The sequence below is a fragment of the Prionailurus bengalensis genome, chromosome B1 (assembly GCF_016509475.1).
Source record: "Prionailurus bengalensis isolate Pbe53 chromosome B1, Fcat_Pben_1.1_paternal_pri, whole genome shotgun sequence".
In the NCBI taxonomy this organism is placed as follows: Eukaryota; Metazoa; Chordata; class Mammalia; order Carnivora; family Felidae; genus Prionailurus; species Prionailurus bengalensis.
Genome location: NC_057344.1, coordinates 49,357,957 through 49,375,156, shown reverse-complemented (window position 1 = coordinate 49,375,156; position 17,200 = coordinate 49,357,957). Strand labels below are relative to the sequence as shown.

Below are 17,200 nucleotides of genomic sequence, written 5' to 3'. Positions count from 1 at the left end.
CTTCATCAGCTGGAATGATAATTTGTTCTTGGCAGGGATCTGTCCAGATTCCAGCACATGCGGGTCCCCCACCCCATCACTCAAACCAGGATCCGGGAAGGGAGGACGGATTGCTTTTCCCTCTCTGTTGGCTGGTTCCCAGAGGAACCCTGGTGTTTCTCCCAAATGCTCAGTCACACATCCTTCGTTTGTTCTCGAGATGTTTCCAGCTGGCACAGCTCATGGGCAGCCCCCTTGGGGGCAGAACTGCCCTGGGGGCAGTGTGGGAGCACAGGACTGGACTGGTGGGCAGGCCCCAGGAGGGGACTCCAGACACAGGGCACAGGGCTAGAGGGTTCTCTCCCTCCTCCTCCTCCTCCTCCTCCTCCTCCTCCTCCTCCTCCTCCTCCTCCCTGTCCCACCTGTAGGAGGTGGGCTGAAAGGGAAGCTGGTGCCCTGGACCAGAAGCAGAATGGAGGGGGCGCCGGAAGCGTTTTCACAATTGTGGAGAAATAGACCCCACTCCTCCTTGTCCCAGACTGCCTCCATGCTCTGGCCTGCTCTAGTGAGAGAAAGGATGAGCAAGTCACAGTATAAAGAGTCAAGAAGTTAAAAAGCTCAGCTGGGTACCACTAGGACCGGTGATAACCATAATGGCTTTTACAACTGCCCAGAAGTAGTTCATAGAATCTGTACGGTATGCCAGGTGCCCTGTGAGGTATAGGGCTGCAGAGATTGGGGCTCCGGCCCTATAGACAGGCCTGTCCTCCTTGGGGACCACAGTGCGAGATGAGTGACAGGGCCCAGTGAGCGGGCACAAGGTGGCCCGCCCAGGTTCAGGGGTGCTTCCATGAGGAATTTGTGCACAGTGATGTGTGAGGGGCCTTCCAGCTCTGAGATTTGGGGGCTCTTCCCTCGTGCCCTGAGAGATCAGAATGGTGTGCTTGGAGGTGAGCTCCAGGCCTGAGAGGGACAGGACTCCTAGAAAGGGAAAGATTTGGTGGATGTCTGGGGACACATGAGAATGGTTTTGCGGAGGTGAAAGAGAGCTCACATCTGGAAGCATCAGGCTGTGAGTTTGCAGAAGGGGTCAGGTGGTGAATGATCTGTAGGGGTCTCTAGGAGAGGGGCTGTGGCCCCTTGTGCTTTGAGCACAGAGACTGTGAGTTCACTGGATTCTGACAAGATCAATGGGACAGCACAATGGGTTTTAGCCCTCAGACAAGGAGGTCTTTACAAGGTTGGGTGTGAGACCCTGATGAGGGTGGTGGCAATGAGGAAGGAGGTAGAGAATGACATGGGATTCACCTTGATGACAAGCCTTGATGAACAAGGGGGTTATGGGGAGCAGGGAAAAGAGAGGAGTCAAAGCAGGCTCAATTTTTGGCCTGGATTCCAGAGAAAATGATAAAATGTCAGAGCCCAAGTGTGCATTATCCATGGGGCAGCAGTGATTTGAAGAAGCACTTGGTCGTTGGAGCTCCAGGAAGCCTGGCCCCATGAGACTCAACCACTAACCACAGTTTAGGTCCTTCTGAGTCTGTGGGACCAGTTCCACCTAAGGGCGTGACCAAGGCTTGAAAATCAGCGCCCATCTTTACGGTCCATTCCAGCTTCCTCCCAGTTCATTTCTAGTAAAGGGCCTACTAACCACTTATCTGTGTCTTAAAAAACTACACCTGTGTGTAGGATGTCTTCCGCCCTCTCCCTGAATGAGCCAGCCAAGCGTGGCAAGGTGATTTTGGGTGCAGCTCAGAATGACTATGCGAGGTGATCTTGGAATCGTTCTGAGGAAGCATTATGAAAGTGGGGATACAGATGATGAGGATGACCTTGCCACTCAAAGGTTACCAAGCCCCTTTACAGCCCATGTGTCATGTCATCTGCTTACTCCTCACTACAAATGTCTGGGGAAGGAACTTTAACTTAGATTTTCCAGGACCAGGATCTGAACTTAAGACACTCCGTGTCTGTACTCAACCCCTACCTTCCAAATGATCGCTGCCACCCTGATGCCCTACTGTCATGGATTATTCCCTGGGCAGCATCCTTCTTTGGTGAGAATTACTCCTGGGAAGATCCACGTGTTGAGTCACACCCTCAGCAGAGCAAATAGAGCAAATTGTGGAGTGTTCAACCCGTTGCGTCCTTGACCTGATCAGTTCCAGGTGCACTGTGTTCCAGGTGGGGAGGGTAGGAGGGCACAGAAGAGTGTACAGGGGCAGGGGGAAGGGGGTCTCGCTCAGGGACAGCTCGTAGAGTGCAGACATCCAGGTACCTCTCCGTGTCCCTGGCTGCAGCTCTGACCTGACAGAGAGATTGCTGGAATATGGGGTGGAAATCTCATCAGCTCTTTCCACCATGCCTCTCCTTTGGTGTATAATCTCAGGTGTGTTCTTAACAGATTCTGTGTCCCAATGCTGTCACCTGAAACCTGGGATCAACATGGCCAGTCTTCCTTTGCTTTTCTTCATAGAAGAGAGGAAGATGGCCACAAAACGCGGTCCCTTTAAGTGATTTGTGTGTCATGCGTGCATTTTTAAGTTGTTGACTGCTTTTTTCCTGTGTATGTGCCATCGAATTATTAAACAGCTGTCAACTTGGGTTAGGGTCTGATGATGGTGCCAACTTTTGGAATGTATCAGTACATCTCGGTCTTGGCTGCCTGGTTGTTTTGTACGTATTAACACCCTCTGATCTCATTCATTCATCAAATATTTATTGTGCAATCCATTGCTGCTGTGTTGTGAGTGTGCATGTTTTGGTTTCCTGGGGCTACCATAACAAAGGACCACAAAGTGGGTGGCTTCAAACAACAGAAACTGATTCTCTTGTAACTTTGGAGGCTGTAAGTCTGAAAGTCAAGGTGTTCACAGGCTCATGTTCCCTCTGTAAGTGCCAGGAGACAATTCTTCTTGGTCTTTTCCTGACTTCTGGTGGTTGCTGACAATCCTTGGCATTCCTTGGCTTGTAGACACTACAATCTGCCCCCCCCCCCCCTTCACATAGCACTCTCCCCATGCGTCTGCTGTGCTTTATCTTCTTATAACAACACTGGCCATTGGGTTAGGACCCACCCTCCTCCAGGATCAGCCCCTCTTAACTAACTACATCTGCAAATGACCCTATTTCCAAATACGGTTCCATTCTGAGGTTCCAAGTGGACATGAATTTTGAAGGGACACTCTTCAATTCGCTACAATACGTATTTGGCATTTTCCTGGGTCTTCTTTTTCTTTCACAAGGCAGCAAGAGGAGGGAGCTTAGAGTCTGGCTCTTCACAGCTGGGACAGGGATGCCAAGAATGAAGCTGGCAGTTTTGTTGGGAAGGAGAGGACATGTACATCTGTAAGTCCAGGACAAGACAGTGTGAGATAAGTGTTGAGTGGCACCAAATATGCCCGTTCAGATGGGCCATGCCCACCCTCAGCAGGAACGCTGGCTCAGAGAGGCTCTGGCCAAAAGTGAAGTGATGCGCAAGCAGCCTGGGGTGGGGGGGTGGGGACAGGCGGGCATAGGAGATCGATGGGGAGCACAGCAGGCTGGGGGGTGGTGGTGGGAAAGTCTAACTGCATTCTGGGAATGGCAAACCATCTACTGTGATAGGTGAGGCCGAGGGGCAGGGCCAGACAGACCCGGGTCGAAACCTGGGCCCCTTTTCTTGCCAGCTGGCCGTGTGGCCTCAGACGAGCAACTTCTGTAACTGTTGTTCTAAGACGATATGCGCAGCATTGTTGTGGGTACTGAATCCGGTCACATGTGCTGGAATCCCCGCCACAGTGGAGCCTGGCCCTAGAAGAAAGTCCTGCTCAGAAGCAAATAGACACCCCTCCCTGCCCCCAGATGCCCAAGCCAGATGCTCCACTTCCCCCAACCTCACCTATGTTTAGTCAAGGTCTGTCTGTTCTACCTCCACACGGCCACTCTCATCCCTCCGGACCACCACCTCCCACCTGGGGTGCAGCTTCCTCATGGCCTCCCCGCCTCTGCTTTCCCTCCCGTCCTGATCCATTTTCCAACATGGCAGCCTGAGCCGTCTCCCTTGTGTGCAGATCTGATGACACTCTTGTTTTCCCTCAGACCCTGTTGCAGTTTCTGGTACCCTCAGGGTCAAGTCAACACTTAGGCCATAACTCCAAGAGCCCCCACTTTTGCACCCTCCTTGTCCAGCATATGCCCCCAGCTGCTAATCCCACCATGGCTCACATGTCTCTTATCTTTAAGCTCTTACAAGGATGGTTCCTCCTGCCTGGAGCTCTCCCTGTCATTCTGTCTCCGTCCGTCCGGGCTGCTAGGACAAAATACCCCCCACTGGGGGGCTTAAACAACAGACATGTCTGTCTCACAGTTCTGGAGGCCAGAAGTCTCAGGGTGTGGCACGGTAGGGTTCTAAGGAGAGCCCTCTTCCTGGCTTACAGACGGCCACTTTCTTGCTGTGTCCTCACATGGCAGAGGGAGAGGGAGAGGGAGAAAGAACACCTCAAGCACGAAGAAGGGGATAGGGAGCAAGAGTGCTCTCTAGTGTCTCTTCTTGGGGGCCCTATTCCCATGACCTTATCTAAACCTAATCACATCCAAAGGCACCACCTCCAAATACCATCACATTGAAGATCAGGACTCTTACATATGCATTTGGAGGGGGGGGGGGGGGCGGGGAACAGAGACATTCAGTCCATAACATGCCTCCACTCCTCTTTTTACTTAGCCACCTTCTGTTCCTCCTCGAGATTTCACTTTGGATATTACTTCTTCCAGGAAGCTTTCCCTGATTTCCCCTGCACACACACAAGACTGGGCTAGGTGGAGCCCTCTGTGCTTCCTAGGCATAGTGCTGACCGTTTCTCTCTTTAAGAAGGAGTTGTTTTCTTCCTCTATAGGTGGCCTATTCCACAAGCTACCCTCTAACCTTGGTGCCATCTTGTAACCCTTTCAGGACCTCCCGGCCCCAAAGGCGATCAGGGGGATGAAGGGAAAGAAGGCGAGCCTGGGATCCCTGGATTACCTGGACTTCGAGGTAACTGGGAGGCCCCGGGAAGGACCTGGGCATATCAGGAAGGAGAGGGTGCCCCCATTCCGTCCCTGACCCTCCACCCTCTCATTGGTATTGGTGAAGGGCCCCCCGGGAGAGCCCCCAATCCACCCAGCTTCAAATGCCCTGCTGTGTCGAGACACTGATGCATTGCTGTTATCACAAGGATGGGGCAAAAACTTCTTCACATAAAGTACCAGGATCTGAAGGCAAAGGGGGGCATGAGAGGCTCACAGCTTCCTGCAGCCACTTCTCAGCCCGGGAGGCAGGGTTCACATGACCAGGGCCTTTGGAAGGAATAGAGGGTGTTCCACAAGCATGCTGTGCGTCCTCAGTGTGTCCTGAGCCACCGGGCACCCGATACTCCCTCCTCCTTGCTGATTCTGCCCAAATCAATGAACACGCTAGTGACAGCCCTGAAGATCCGGTGGCTGATGGGGAGGATGTTTTTTGGCCTTTTGGAAAGAGTGTGTTCTTCTCAGACTCCTTGTCTCAGGACGCTTCTGTTCTGTTACTTTCTCAAACTTGGCCTCCCAGACTGTTCGCTTCTGAGCCTCTGCTGTGAGCGGCATTTCCCCAGGAGAGTGCAAAGTCTTCTCAAGGATGTAAGAAAAGGGGAAGTTTATCTGGGGAAAGATGTCTGTTTTGTTTATGTCAGGAATTCCATCTTCAAACCATCTTCTTCCTAAATCTTGAGGAGGTTGCACACAGGAGAGGGGCAGAAAGTAATAGGAGGAGAGCCCACGGCCTGGCCTCTACTCCTGGCTTACCTCCAGGGGAACCCCTCAAATTCAGAACTGAGGATGCCTAAACACTCACAGGCCTGCGGAAACTCTTTTTCTGCCTTATTAAATTATACGATGGGGAGCCCTGGGCATATCTCATACTAGATTCAGAACTCTGTGGCAATGGGGCCATTGGACTCCACACAGGTATCTCGTGTTAGGAAGGAAAAAAAGAAATCAATCAGCCCTTCTCTGAGGTACCACCATCCTCTGGGCCATTCATCCGCCTCCAGACATTTGATGTGAAATCTCTGGAGAAATCATTACTGGAAGACAGGTTTCTCCGTGTCACGCAAAGAGACCAGAGAAAGCCAGCCCACATTCAAAGCGGGAAAGAACAAGTAATCAGTTAATTAAGAGTTCTCTGCTTTACAGAGATAACTGTGGGCTTAGGTCAGGCCTCTCGGGGAGCAGGGCTCTCACTGGGTGAAAGTATTTGTTGATTCTGGCTCTCCATAGTGACGTGCAGGCAATGGCCACGGGACCTCGTGGCTGGGAGCCCCAGGGCCTGATCTGGCAGCCAGTCATCTCTCCCATTTACTGGCCTTGCTGACTTTCTTCCTCCTCCTCAGCCTATGATCCCCTTTGCTCTCCCTCCCTGGGGTTTACAGCGGGGAAGGGATCTTTGTGGGGTTTTTTGTTAAAGAGGATGGGGAACTATTTCATCTGCCTCTTACCCTAAATACCAGTAAGCCCTTTTCATCCAGCATGAGATAAAGGTGATTGACCACAAGCTTTCAGTTCAGGAAGACCAGAGCTCAGATCCTGCCCCCAACACTCTCTGCTGTGTGACCATGGGCAGGTTACTTAACCTCTCTGGGCCTCAGTTTCCTCATTCGTAACATAGGTGAAATAGTACCTCAGTTGATTGTGAGGATGAAATGAGGTACTCTATGAAAAGAACCCAGAACGGTGTCTGACACATAGAGAGTACTCAAAAAACTGTTTGCTGAGTTGAAATCTCCAGCACAACTAGAGGCAAAGGGACATCTCCCAAATGCGGTGGGCACCACCACCATTACTCACAATAGAATTGGACCTTCCGGGGTCAGGGACCCAGCCTAACTGGCTAAGAGGCGCCGGCGGGGAAGGTTTGTGCTGACCTTTTGAACACTGTTTTTGCAGCCTCTCTAACTTCACTGAGAAGAATCAGTAAGGAAAAGCCACAGGAGGACGTGTGGTTGAGGGTGATGGCCGGGCCAGATGGTGACCTGTAAAGGCCCTCCAGCTCTGAGTCCGAGGCCCCACAACTTGTCCTGTGTCTCCCCAGGTCTGCCAGGAGAGAGAGGAACCCCAGGGCTGCCAGGCCCCAAGGGCGATGATGGGAAGATGGGAGCCACAGGACCAATGGGCATGCGCGGGTTCAAAGGTAATAGCAAACCTCAGAGCACCTGTGTAGCCTTGCTCATCACTAGCCCCTGGGCAGCAGCACAGGCACCGGAGCAGGTGGACTATCTTTGCATTTTGGCTGTGCCATTGACTAGCTCAGTGACCTTGGGCAAGTCACTTGGTCTTGCTAAACATTCATTTCTTTTTTTTTTTTTAATGTTTATTTATTTATTTTGAGAGAGAGAGAGAGAGAGAGAGAGAGAGCACACATGTGTGCACACAGGGAAGGGGCAGAGAGAGAATCCCAAGCAGGTTCTGAGCTGTCAGCATGGAGCCTGATGCAGGGCTCAAACTCATGAACCGCAAGATCACGATCAGAGCTGAAACCAAGAGTCAGATGCTTAACCGACTGAGCCACCCACGTGCCCCTCTACATTCTTTTCAAGAGTGAGCAGATTTCCATGGTAACTGCAGCACAAGACGAGGAAATCTGATGCCGTGTCCCCAGTCTTAACCCTCTCCCTTGTAAATATGAAAACTAAGAAAAAGTACTATTAATCATTCCTACCCTGTGTCTAGGATGGTCTCTTAGTCTTGGATCACTGAGAACTTTTATTCTACTTTCTGGTGATTAAACAGGCTGAGATTTTTCTTCCTTTTATGATCTACATTTAAAAAAAATGATTTTGGGGTGCCTGGGTGGCTCAGTTGGTTAAGCATCCGACTTTGGCTCAGGTCATGATCTTGCAATTTGTGAGTTCAAGCCCCGCGTCAGGCTCTGTGCTGACAGCTCGGAGCCTGGAGCCTGCTTCAGATTCTGTGTCTCCCTCTCTCTCTGCCCCTCCCCTATTCACACTCTGTCTCTTAACAATAAATAAACGTTAAAAAATTTAAAAAATAATTTAAAATTTAAAATTTTTAAAAATGATTTTAAAACAGACTACAAAAGCAGCCTATGCTTGTTGAAAGTATTTAACAATACAGAAGCAGATAAAGTGTAATGTATAAAGTGAAAAGCAAGTCCCCTGCCCCATAGCCCCTTAAGCTATTATTCTTTGGAATAACTACTGTAAACATTTTGGAGCGTATCCTGCCAGAACTTTTTCTAAGCATATTTATATTTACATATATGGTTGCCTTTGTTTTGGGGTGTTTTTTTTGCTTCAACACTTGGATCACATTAGGCATCCATCCCTGGAACTTGCTGGCTTGCTTTTTTTTCACCAGACAATATGCCATAGGCTTCTCTGACGTGCAGATTTTTTTTTTCAGTATATGAAATTTATTGTCAAATTGGTTTCCATACAACACCCAGTGCTCATCCCAAAAGGTGCCCTCCTCAGTACCCATCACCCACCCTCCCCTCCCTCCCACCCTCCCTCAACCCTCAGTTTGTTCTCAGTTTTTAAGAGTCTCTTATGCTTTGGCTCTCTCCCACTCTAACCTCTTTTTTTTTTCCTTCCCCTCCCCCATGGGTTTCTGTTAAGTTTCTCAGGATCCACCTAAGAGTGAAAACATATGGTATCTGTCTTTCTCTGTATGGCTTATTTCACTTAGCATCACACTCTCCAGTTCCATCCACGTTGCTACAAAGGGCCATATTTCATTCTTTCTCATTGCCACGTAGTACTCCATTGTGTATATAAACCACAATTTCTGTATCCATTCATCAGTTGATGGACATTTAGGCTCTTTCTATAATTTGGCTATTGTTGAGAGTGCTTGACTTGCAGATATTTTTATGAAGAGACTTGGAATGGAATTCCCTGGTCACTTTAGTGCCCTCCCCCTTTTGAGTGGTGTCAGGACCTTCTACTTCTTTGTAGAGTGAGATGCTAGCTTGGAAAAGGGCTCTATGGTTTCAGAGCTCTTTCCTGAAAAGGAAATTCTACAATTCCCTCGAAGCTCTGCCTCATGTTTTATAGCCTCCCCCACTGGGAAATCTGCCTGACATATAACCTCTGTCCTCCCTATGTAACTGAAGTCCTCCCCCAGCTTTTCCTCTAGTGCTTATTAAGACAAACTTGGATGCGTACTTCTAAAACCTTGACTACTGGGGAACTTGGGTGGCTCAGTCAGTTAAGCGTCGGACTTTGGCTCAGGTTATGATCTCACGGTTCCTGGGTTTGGGCCCCACATCGAGCTCTGTGCTGACAGCTCAGAGCCTGGAGCCTCCTTCTGATTCTGCGTCTCCCTCTCCCTCTGCCCCTCCCCAGCTCACGCTCTGTCTCTCCCTCTCAAAAATAAAAACATTAAAAGAGGTGCCTGGGGGATTCAGTTGGTTAAGTGTCTGACTCTGACTCAGGTCCTGATCTCACTGCTTGTGAGCTTGAGCCCCGTGTTGGGCTCTGTGCTGACAGCTCAGAGCCTGGAGCCTGCTTCCGATTCTGGGTCTCCCTCTCTCTGCCCCTCCCCCGCTCACGCTCTGTCTCTGTCTCTCCAAAATAAAGTAAGACATTAAAAAAATAAAAAAATAAAAACATTAAAAAAAAATAAAACCTTGACTACGTAATAGGAATATCTTTGCCCTGTCTTCTTCCTGCTGAATACCACATACTCTAGTCTGTGCTGGTAGACTCTACCCTTCTACACTTTAGTTAGGGAACAAAACTTCTTAGCTGGGCCCCCCGATCTCCTTCTTGGGGTGCCCAGAACATGCAGCATAATCGACTCAAGCTCTTATCTTTCCTGCCATACCAGGCCCTCCGGTGCTGTAGGCTCCTGCTGAGAGTTTCTCGGGTCATGGGTTGATATGTCTCCTGCAGGTCACATTTTATTCACCGGTAGGGTTTATTTCCTTTTCTAATGCCGGTTTTCCTCCTCTGTTTCAGGTGACCGAGGCCCAAAAGGAGAGAAGGGAGACAAAGGAGACAGAGCAGGGGATGCCGGTAAGGACATTCTACTGGGGTCACTGGATTCTGTAGCTGTCATCCAAGCAGCCCCATGGGTCTGGGGGGACCGGAGGCTAGAGCCAAAGGAGCTCCCTCCCTGTTTCAGGGCCCTGCTGGCCCAGCAAGAGACAGCTATACTGAAGGGGGCACAGACCATGCTTCCATAAGCCCAGTGGTTGTATGGGATGATCTGGAGGCAGACTGTCTGCCCTCCCTCCTGGCTGCCTCACTAGCCAGCTGAGTAATCTCTGCACCTCAGGTTTCTCATCTTTAGAATGGGGATAAGAAGCATCCTTACCTCGTAGGATCATTGTGACAAGTGAATGAGTTAGTCCACATAAAGTGCTTGTTACACTGCCACCACTGTGGCTGGGATTCAGTAAGTGCTGAGTATTATCATGCTGTGTAATACATTAGTTCAGACATACCGGCTCTCCAGGTACTTGCATGAGGAAAGGTGCAGAAGCAAAACAGAACCCTTTTTGTTTTCCTCCTTTGCTATGAACTGAGTAGTGACACTAGGGAATCTCCTTATTGGGCAGAACACCAAGTCTAGGAATGGAAGTCTCTCTGACCAGCGTCCTCCCTAAAATGTTGACAAGGGCTACACGTAGAGCCTTGGAGAGATTGTCAAAGAATGAGTCTCCTAGCCAAGTTTCAACAAAATGCTAGCATATAATATTTGTTGGGCTCTGAAATGTTGCCATTCTATGGGAAGCCATGAGCAGATTCTCCCCTTCTAGGGCACCTGTGCTCCAGTCCTGGCTCCCTAGGAAGACTGCACCTGCACCCAGGTTCTGCTGGTGACACTCAGGGACAGATGCCACTGCAGATTCACACACTGGCCCGAGACCACAGGTTTCCCTACTGCCGATCTTTGGTTCCATCCCAGTCACGCAGGACCAGGAAAGACACCTCTCTCCTAAGTAGGGCCTTTCCAAGGTCCTCTGAAACTTGAACTTGCCTGCTACCTCCCCTGGCCTTCTCTTTCCCAGGGTTGTGATTAAGATCAAACAGGAAAAATGCACATGACAGTGCTTTGTCACTCGGTGGTGGTGGACACGGACGAGGACCAGGTGTGCCTATGCTCGCTCTGGGCTCACCGCATCCACTTTACCCTAGATGCTATAACCCACAAAACAGTTTCTGTGGTTCAGTCTTCCTAGCATTGTCTACAGTCCCTTTCTGGGGCAGCCAAGGGTTTAACTGGGAGTGTCCTGGCTCAATGAGGAGACCTGGTGGACTTTGCTAGGAGCCAAGAGGAAAGTTTTGAAGACAAAATAAAGGAGTCTGGATATGATCTAGGACATCTGTGACAGATCTGAGTCACACTTATCTAACGGACTGGGCTCCGTACTTTGTCTTTGGGGTGCTCTCTGCTCTGTTTGTTGACTGCTTTCTGATGGAATGCTGCCAAAGTAGCCAAGAAGGACGGCGGCCTTTAGCTCTGTGAAATAAAAAATTCCTGCTGTGGTGGCAGGAAGGGGGGTCTGCGGAGAGATGACCTGTGAGAGGGGGATCAGAAACGCTGCCCACATACCGGGGGTTCTTGTCAGGAACTCTTTGGCGACTATTCCTCAGCTGACTTGACAGGAGAGAGGAGGTCCGTGCTAGCCTGGGAAGAGGTGGTGGTGGCCAGTCCATTAATCTAAAGGATGCTTTCATCACTGTTTACCTTGGTTCTGTGGGCCCAGCTGGCTGGCTTCTGCAACTGGACCGGGCTGTGAGGTGCTGAGCCACAGTAGTGTGGGGCTCCCCCAGGCGTGGGTGGGGAGCATGGGGGAAGGGCATCTAATCCACTTGGCCCTGGAGTCTATGGACTGCACCACAAGAGGCTGATGTCAGCCCGGAACAGCCCCTCCTCAGGGACAAACAGCGTTCTTTCTTTCCTGCCCTGAAGAGGCCACACCCTCACTGGAGCCCAGAGCTCAGACAATGGCCTTGACACAAAGCCCTAAGCTTTTCATTGCCGTCTCCCAACCCCAAAAAATATCTTCGTGGGTGATGGACCTGGAAAGTGAGCTGGCTCAGCAGAGACAGCTCCACAGATAGGAGGCTTTACACAGCGTACAGGGAAGCATAGGAGACACGCAGGAATTGTAGAGCGTAACTGGAAGGCCATCCATCCGTCACCTGTTCCAGAGGCTTTCAGGGGCAGGACGACTCTCCCAAGGCAGGAGCAAAAGCAAAGTGGAAACCCAGGCCTCTGACTTCTCTTAACTCTGGAATGAGATCTTAGGCCCCTGGTCTTTAAGAGTCCGGTTGGGCTCCTTAAAACCTAGTGAGTCCCTCACCTGCAGATATGGATTTAAGGGAACCTTTGAAGCAATTCAGGGCTGCCCCATGCGGTGGCAGGGGAGTGCTTTCCCACGGCCGGCACCCCTGGCCTGTCTCTGACTATGCCAAACCCACGCTATATTCAGACTCCTGGTTTGGTTTCTAAGGAGCTCCAGTCCAACAGGCGTTAACTGGATCCCTGAGACCACAGCTTTGAGGAGGAAGCCAAGGATCATCTTTCAGGAGAGTGTGGAAATTCTGATGAGCACGGAGTGCCCGCTTCTGGGAGGTTCTCAGTCATTCCCCAAGCCCAGGGCAGCCCCTCCGTGAGATCTAACGGGTGGGGAAAAGGACTCAGCACTAGAGTTCTGCCCTCCTCCACAAAGGAACACCATGGAGAAGGAACCCTCTTGGGAGACCCAGCTCAGGGCACCTTTACCAAACACCTCCCACCCTTAGCAGAAAACCCGAAGTTCCAGCAGGTGGGGTATTACTACATAAAGGGATCGAGAAGACCCAACAAGTTACCTACCCCTCAGGTCAGAATCAGAAATTGGGGGCTTTCCTTTGAAGAGGGCATTACAGAGAAGATTTCTTGGGACCCATGGTTTGAATCAATATTAAAATAATTTTCAGGGGAGGGGCGTCTGGGTGGCTCAGTCGGTTGTGCGTCCACTTTGGCTTGGGGCATGATCTCTCGGTTTGTGAGTTCGAGCCCCGCATCGGGCTCTGTGCTAACAGCTCAGACCCTGGAGCCTGCTTCGGATTCTGTGTCTCCCTTTCTCTCTGCTCCTCCCCTGCTCACGCTCTGTCTGTCTCTCCTACAAAAATAAATACACATTCAAAAAAAAGTTTTTAAAAATATTTTTCAGGGGAAAAATAAAAGTTACCCAAAAGGGTGACTGGGTGGCTCGGTCAGTTAAGCATCTGACTCTTGATTTCGACTCAGGTCATGATCTCAATGGTTCATGAGTTCAAGCCCCGCATCGGGCTCTGTGGTGACGGTATGGACCCTACTTGGGAGTCTCTTTCTCCCCCTCTCACTCTGCCTCTCCCCAGCTCGCATGTAGGCTCTCTAAATAGATAGATAGATAGATAGATAGATAGATAGATAGATAGATAGATAACTTAAAAAATTTTTTTTTAATGTTAAAAAAATATTTTTCAGGGGGCTCCTGGGTGGCTCAGTCAGTTGAGTGCCCACCTCTTGATTTCAGCTCAGGTCGTGATCTCACAGTTCATGAAATTGAGTCCTGTGTCAGGCTCTGCACTGACTGAGGGTGCAGATCCTGCTTGGGGTTCTCTGTTTCCCTCTCTCTTTCTCTCTGCCCCTCCACCGCTTACATTCTCTCTGTCAAAATAAATAGACATTTAAAAATAAATAAATAAAAATATTTTTCAGGATAGGATCTTGCAATTGTTTACCCATGTTTTGATCTGGAGTCACATGATTCTAGAGTCAAACGGGGTTTCAGGCTGACTCCTCTCCCCCTCCTGGGCACCCCCCCCCACCTCCAGTTCACTGAACTGGGACCAAGAATAGAGGTCTGGAGAGAATCCCCACCATCCCACGGCTAGGCCATGGTTCAAACTGAGTCTGGAATCCAGATCTCCTGATTTCTGCTTGACAAGAGGTAAAGTTTTGTTTTCTTTTCTTTTGTTTTGAGGCAAGGGAGGTATCAGTCATTCTGTTAGATGTTTGGCTTTGGGGAGTTTGGCCAGGAAAAAAATAAACTCTATATACATATCTCAAGACAGAAAAACGTTTGTTTTACCCTCATATATGGTCCATTTGCAGGAAAAATAAATAGTATTTTTGCAGCTCAGGGGTGGGTAAAGTTTCCAGCATGAATTTAAAGCAGGATAGAAGCTCAGATTGTTTAAAAACTTTTCCTCAATTTGGTTTCACGTGGGAAAAATATGCAGAATGACCCAGGGGTAGATTCTAAGCCAGGTTTTGTTGGTAGTTTCTAGTGGCATCTCAGAAAATTAGGAAAAATGTTTAACACCTTGTGTGTGTTTGCAGTATTTAGGAAAGTTTGTGGGTGCGGGGGGAGCAGTGGGCACCCCATCGTGTAGCGTGAGCTCAAAAGAAATTATCAGGGAGGTGGCTTCTAGACAGTTTTGTCCACAGCTGCTGAGATGTTTCTATCTCTGTTTTAGAATGCGGGGGCGCCTGAATGGCTCGGTTAAGTGTCTGACTTTGGCTCAGGTTGTGATCTCATGGTTCATGGGTTGGAGCCTATGTCGGGCTCTGTGCTGACAGCTCAGAGCCTGGAGCCTGCTTCGGGTTCTGTGTGTGTGTCTCTCTCTGCCCCTCCCCTGCTCACACTGTGTATGTCTCTCTCTCAAACATAAATAAACATTAAAAAAAAAAAAAAAAAAAAGAATCCGGAATGCAAAGAGAGGCCTTCAGTGTCCGTGAGTTCCCTTCCTCCCATCCCTGTAAGTACAGTTACCTGCACTGGGTGCACCAGGGAATCCCATTTGGCACCAAAAGTTAGCATTCTTGCAAGCATGGAGAGACAGAGATGCTGGACTTTTTATATGCAAATATATTTCTTTACTAACTGGATATATTTCTTTAATTCCTTATACAACTTTAATGCCCCAGCAACAACGTGATCTAAGAGTAAACCACACTTCTCAGAAAAATCAACTATCACATGCTACTACTAACAAACTTGTAGCTGGTACTATGAGAAGCAAAGTTTCTATGCACATTATTTCACTTAATCCTGACAGCACAATTCAGGAGTCCTGGTTATGTCCACGTTAGGGGGGCGGGGGAGGCTAAGGGTAGAGAAGAAGGGAGCTGCCCAAGGTCACCGGAGTTCGTAAGGGGCAGAGCCAGGTTACAGGTCACACCTGTCTGACCTCGAGCCCACTCTCTGTCCTTTGCTACATCCTTGGACTACCTCTTATTCTCTCTGGCCTTTGACAGCCTGGGGCCCTCATGGGCCACTGTCTCTTCTCAGTGGGTTTGATACGAAAGTGCTAATTCTCACTTTTAAGGATTTCTTCCCCTTTTTGCTGAATTTCACCCAGCTTTGGCTGCCTTGTGTTCTGTGGCCCCATGAGAGGCCAGCACAGGTTTCACACTGGAAGTTCTGCATCTCCCAGTGAAGCCCTACCCTCACTTGCTTCTCCGTTCTCTTGTGGGTAAACCGAACCCGCCGGCTGGACGCAGCAGCACCCACACGCATCTGGCTGTGTTCACTCACACGCTGGTTTGGTTCATGCAGTCCTTCATTCCTTCTCTCTTTATCCTCACACAGTGAGTGGGGGGCAGATGCAAACCCCAGAGGGGATGTGGAGATGGCCAAGTGTCTTTAAGATGTCTCCTCCCCTGAGCGTATGTCCAGGGACTGAAAATGCACGGGGCCCCAGAATTCACTCAGAAAAGTTGTCCCTTGGCAAACGCGGCTTCCAGCCCTGGCTGACGCGGAGTGGGAGGCACCAGAGAGAAAGGAATGGGCACAAGGACATGGTAAATGAGGGATGTGGGAACCAGATGGAAACCGAGCAGGCACAGGGACAGCAAAGGCCCAAAGCCCGTGGGTCAGAAACCGGGGCTGGCATGGAGTTGGCTGAGGAAAGGAGCAGAGGCGAGAGGGATTGGCCTCTCTCACTTCCATCATAAAGAAAAAAATAGAAGACGCACCTGGGTGCCTCAGTCGGTTGAGTTTCCGACTTTGGCTCAGGTCATGATCTCAGCGTTCATGAGTTCGAGCCCCATGTCTGGCTCTCTGCTGTCTCCCTCTCTCTCTCTGCCCCTCCCCACCTCTCAAAACTAAACATAAGGAAGAAAAAAAAAAGAAGAAGAAGAAAGATTGAAGTGTGGCAAGAAGGAAAATATTTATGGAAGAGAGTATTGCTTTATTCACTTACTTGGCAAACTGGTATTGAGGCCCTGGCTAAAGGCTGGGGAACCGAAGCGGAGTAAGGACCAGCCTCAACTTGAGGAGCACACTATCTAGCAGGTGAGGAAGACACATACACACGCAATCACAGTGGAATGTGGTGAGGGCTATAGGAGACGTATGTACAGAGGCTAATTTTGCCTACTGTTGTGGGAGTCACTTGCTGAGGTGTCTTTGACAAATTGGTATCCAACAGGTGGATGTGGAAGGCAAAGGCATTCCAGGGAAAGAGAGCCCTGCATGAAACAGGAAAGCATTGCCCCATAAACCCAAATAGTTTGGTGTGATGAGGTTTAGGGATATAAGAAACAAAAAATAAGGCCAGGGAGGTGTGCCGGGGTCAACAGTCTGGAGTTCAGGGTCGACCTTCAGGCACTGGGAAGCCGGGATGGACTGTCAGCAGGAAGTGACATGATAGCAGTGAGAGGTGACTGTCGGAGAACCGGGCTGAGAGCTGGGACCAAGGGGTAGCCGGCCAAGGTCATGAGAATGGAGCTTCAGCTGTCCCTGGTGATCTCAGCTCTAAGACCAAGGCCGGGCACACAGTAGGCAGCCCCTTCCTCCCCACAGAAAGGTCCATATTCCAAGTCCACATTTCTCTGCTGCTCTCGCTCCTTCTCTTGGCCGAGCTTCTCCTCTTTTAGAAAGTGCCTCCTAAGAAGATGAGACGTGAGCTCTGGATGAGCAGCATGGGCCGCGGGGTAGCAAGCCTGAGACCCGAGTCCCCTTCTGACCTACTGACAATGTGGCGGGGAGACCCGGCCCTCAGCCTCCGGTGCTGCAATCTCCTCTTTTTTACCTCCTGTTCTGTGCGGAGGATGGGATCTGGCCTTCCAGACATGCTGGTTTGCCAAGAGTTTATCCTAAGCCTTCCAAAAACAAATCCACTGACTTTTCCTTAGAGCTTCCTAGTGACCCCTTCCAGGAGGGCTTTAAATTGCTATGTGCAGAAAACAGTTCAGTTCTGATTAATCCGTGCTGCCCTCA

General features: G+C 49.9%; 1 protein-coding gene across 2 annotated transcripts in view; it reads left to right on the top strand.

Moving 5' to 3' along the window:
• The window catches only part of SCARA5 (scavenger receptor class A member 5), a 126,833-nt gene that overhangs the window by 80,721 nt on the left and 28,912 nt on the right, over positions 1-17,200 (top strand). For both annotated transcript variants that reach the window (XM_043564836.1, XM_043564828.1), the window contains exons 5-7: positions 4,913-4,993; positions 7,064-7,162; positions 9,954-10,010. In XM_043564836.1, coding sequence (XP_043420771.1) covers positions 4,913-4,993; positions 7,064-7,162; positions 9,954-10,010 — 237 coding nt within the window. The remainder of the gene's footprint in view (positions 1-4,912; positions 4,994-7,063; positions 7,163-9,953; positions 10,011-17,200) is intronic.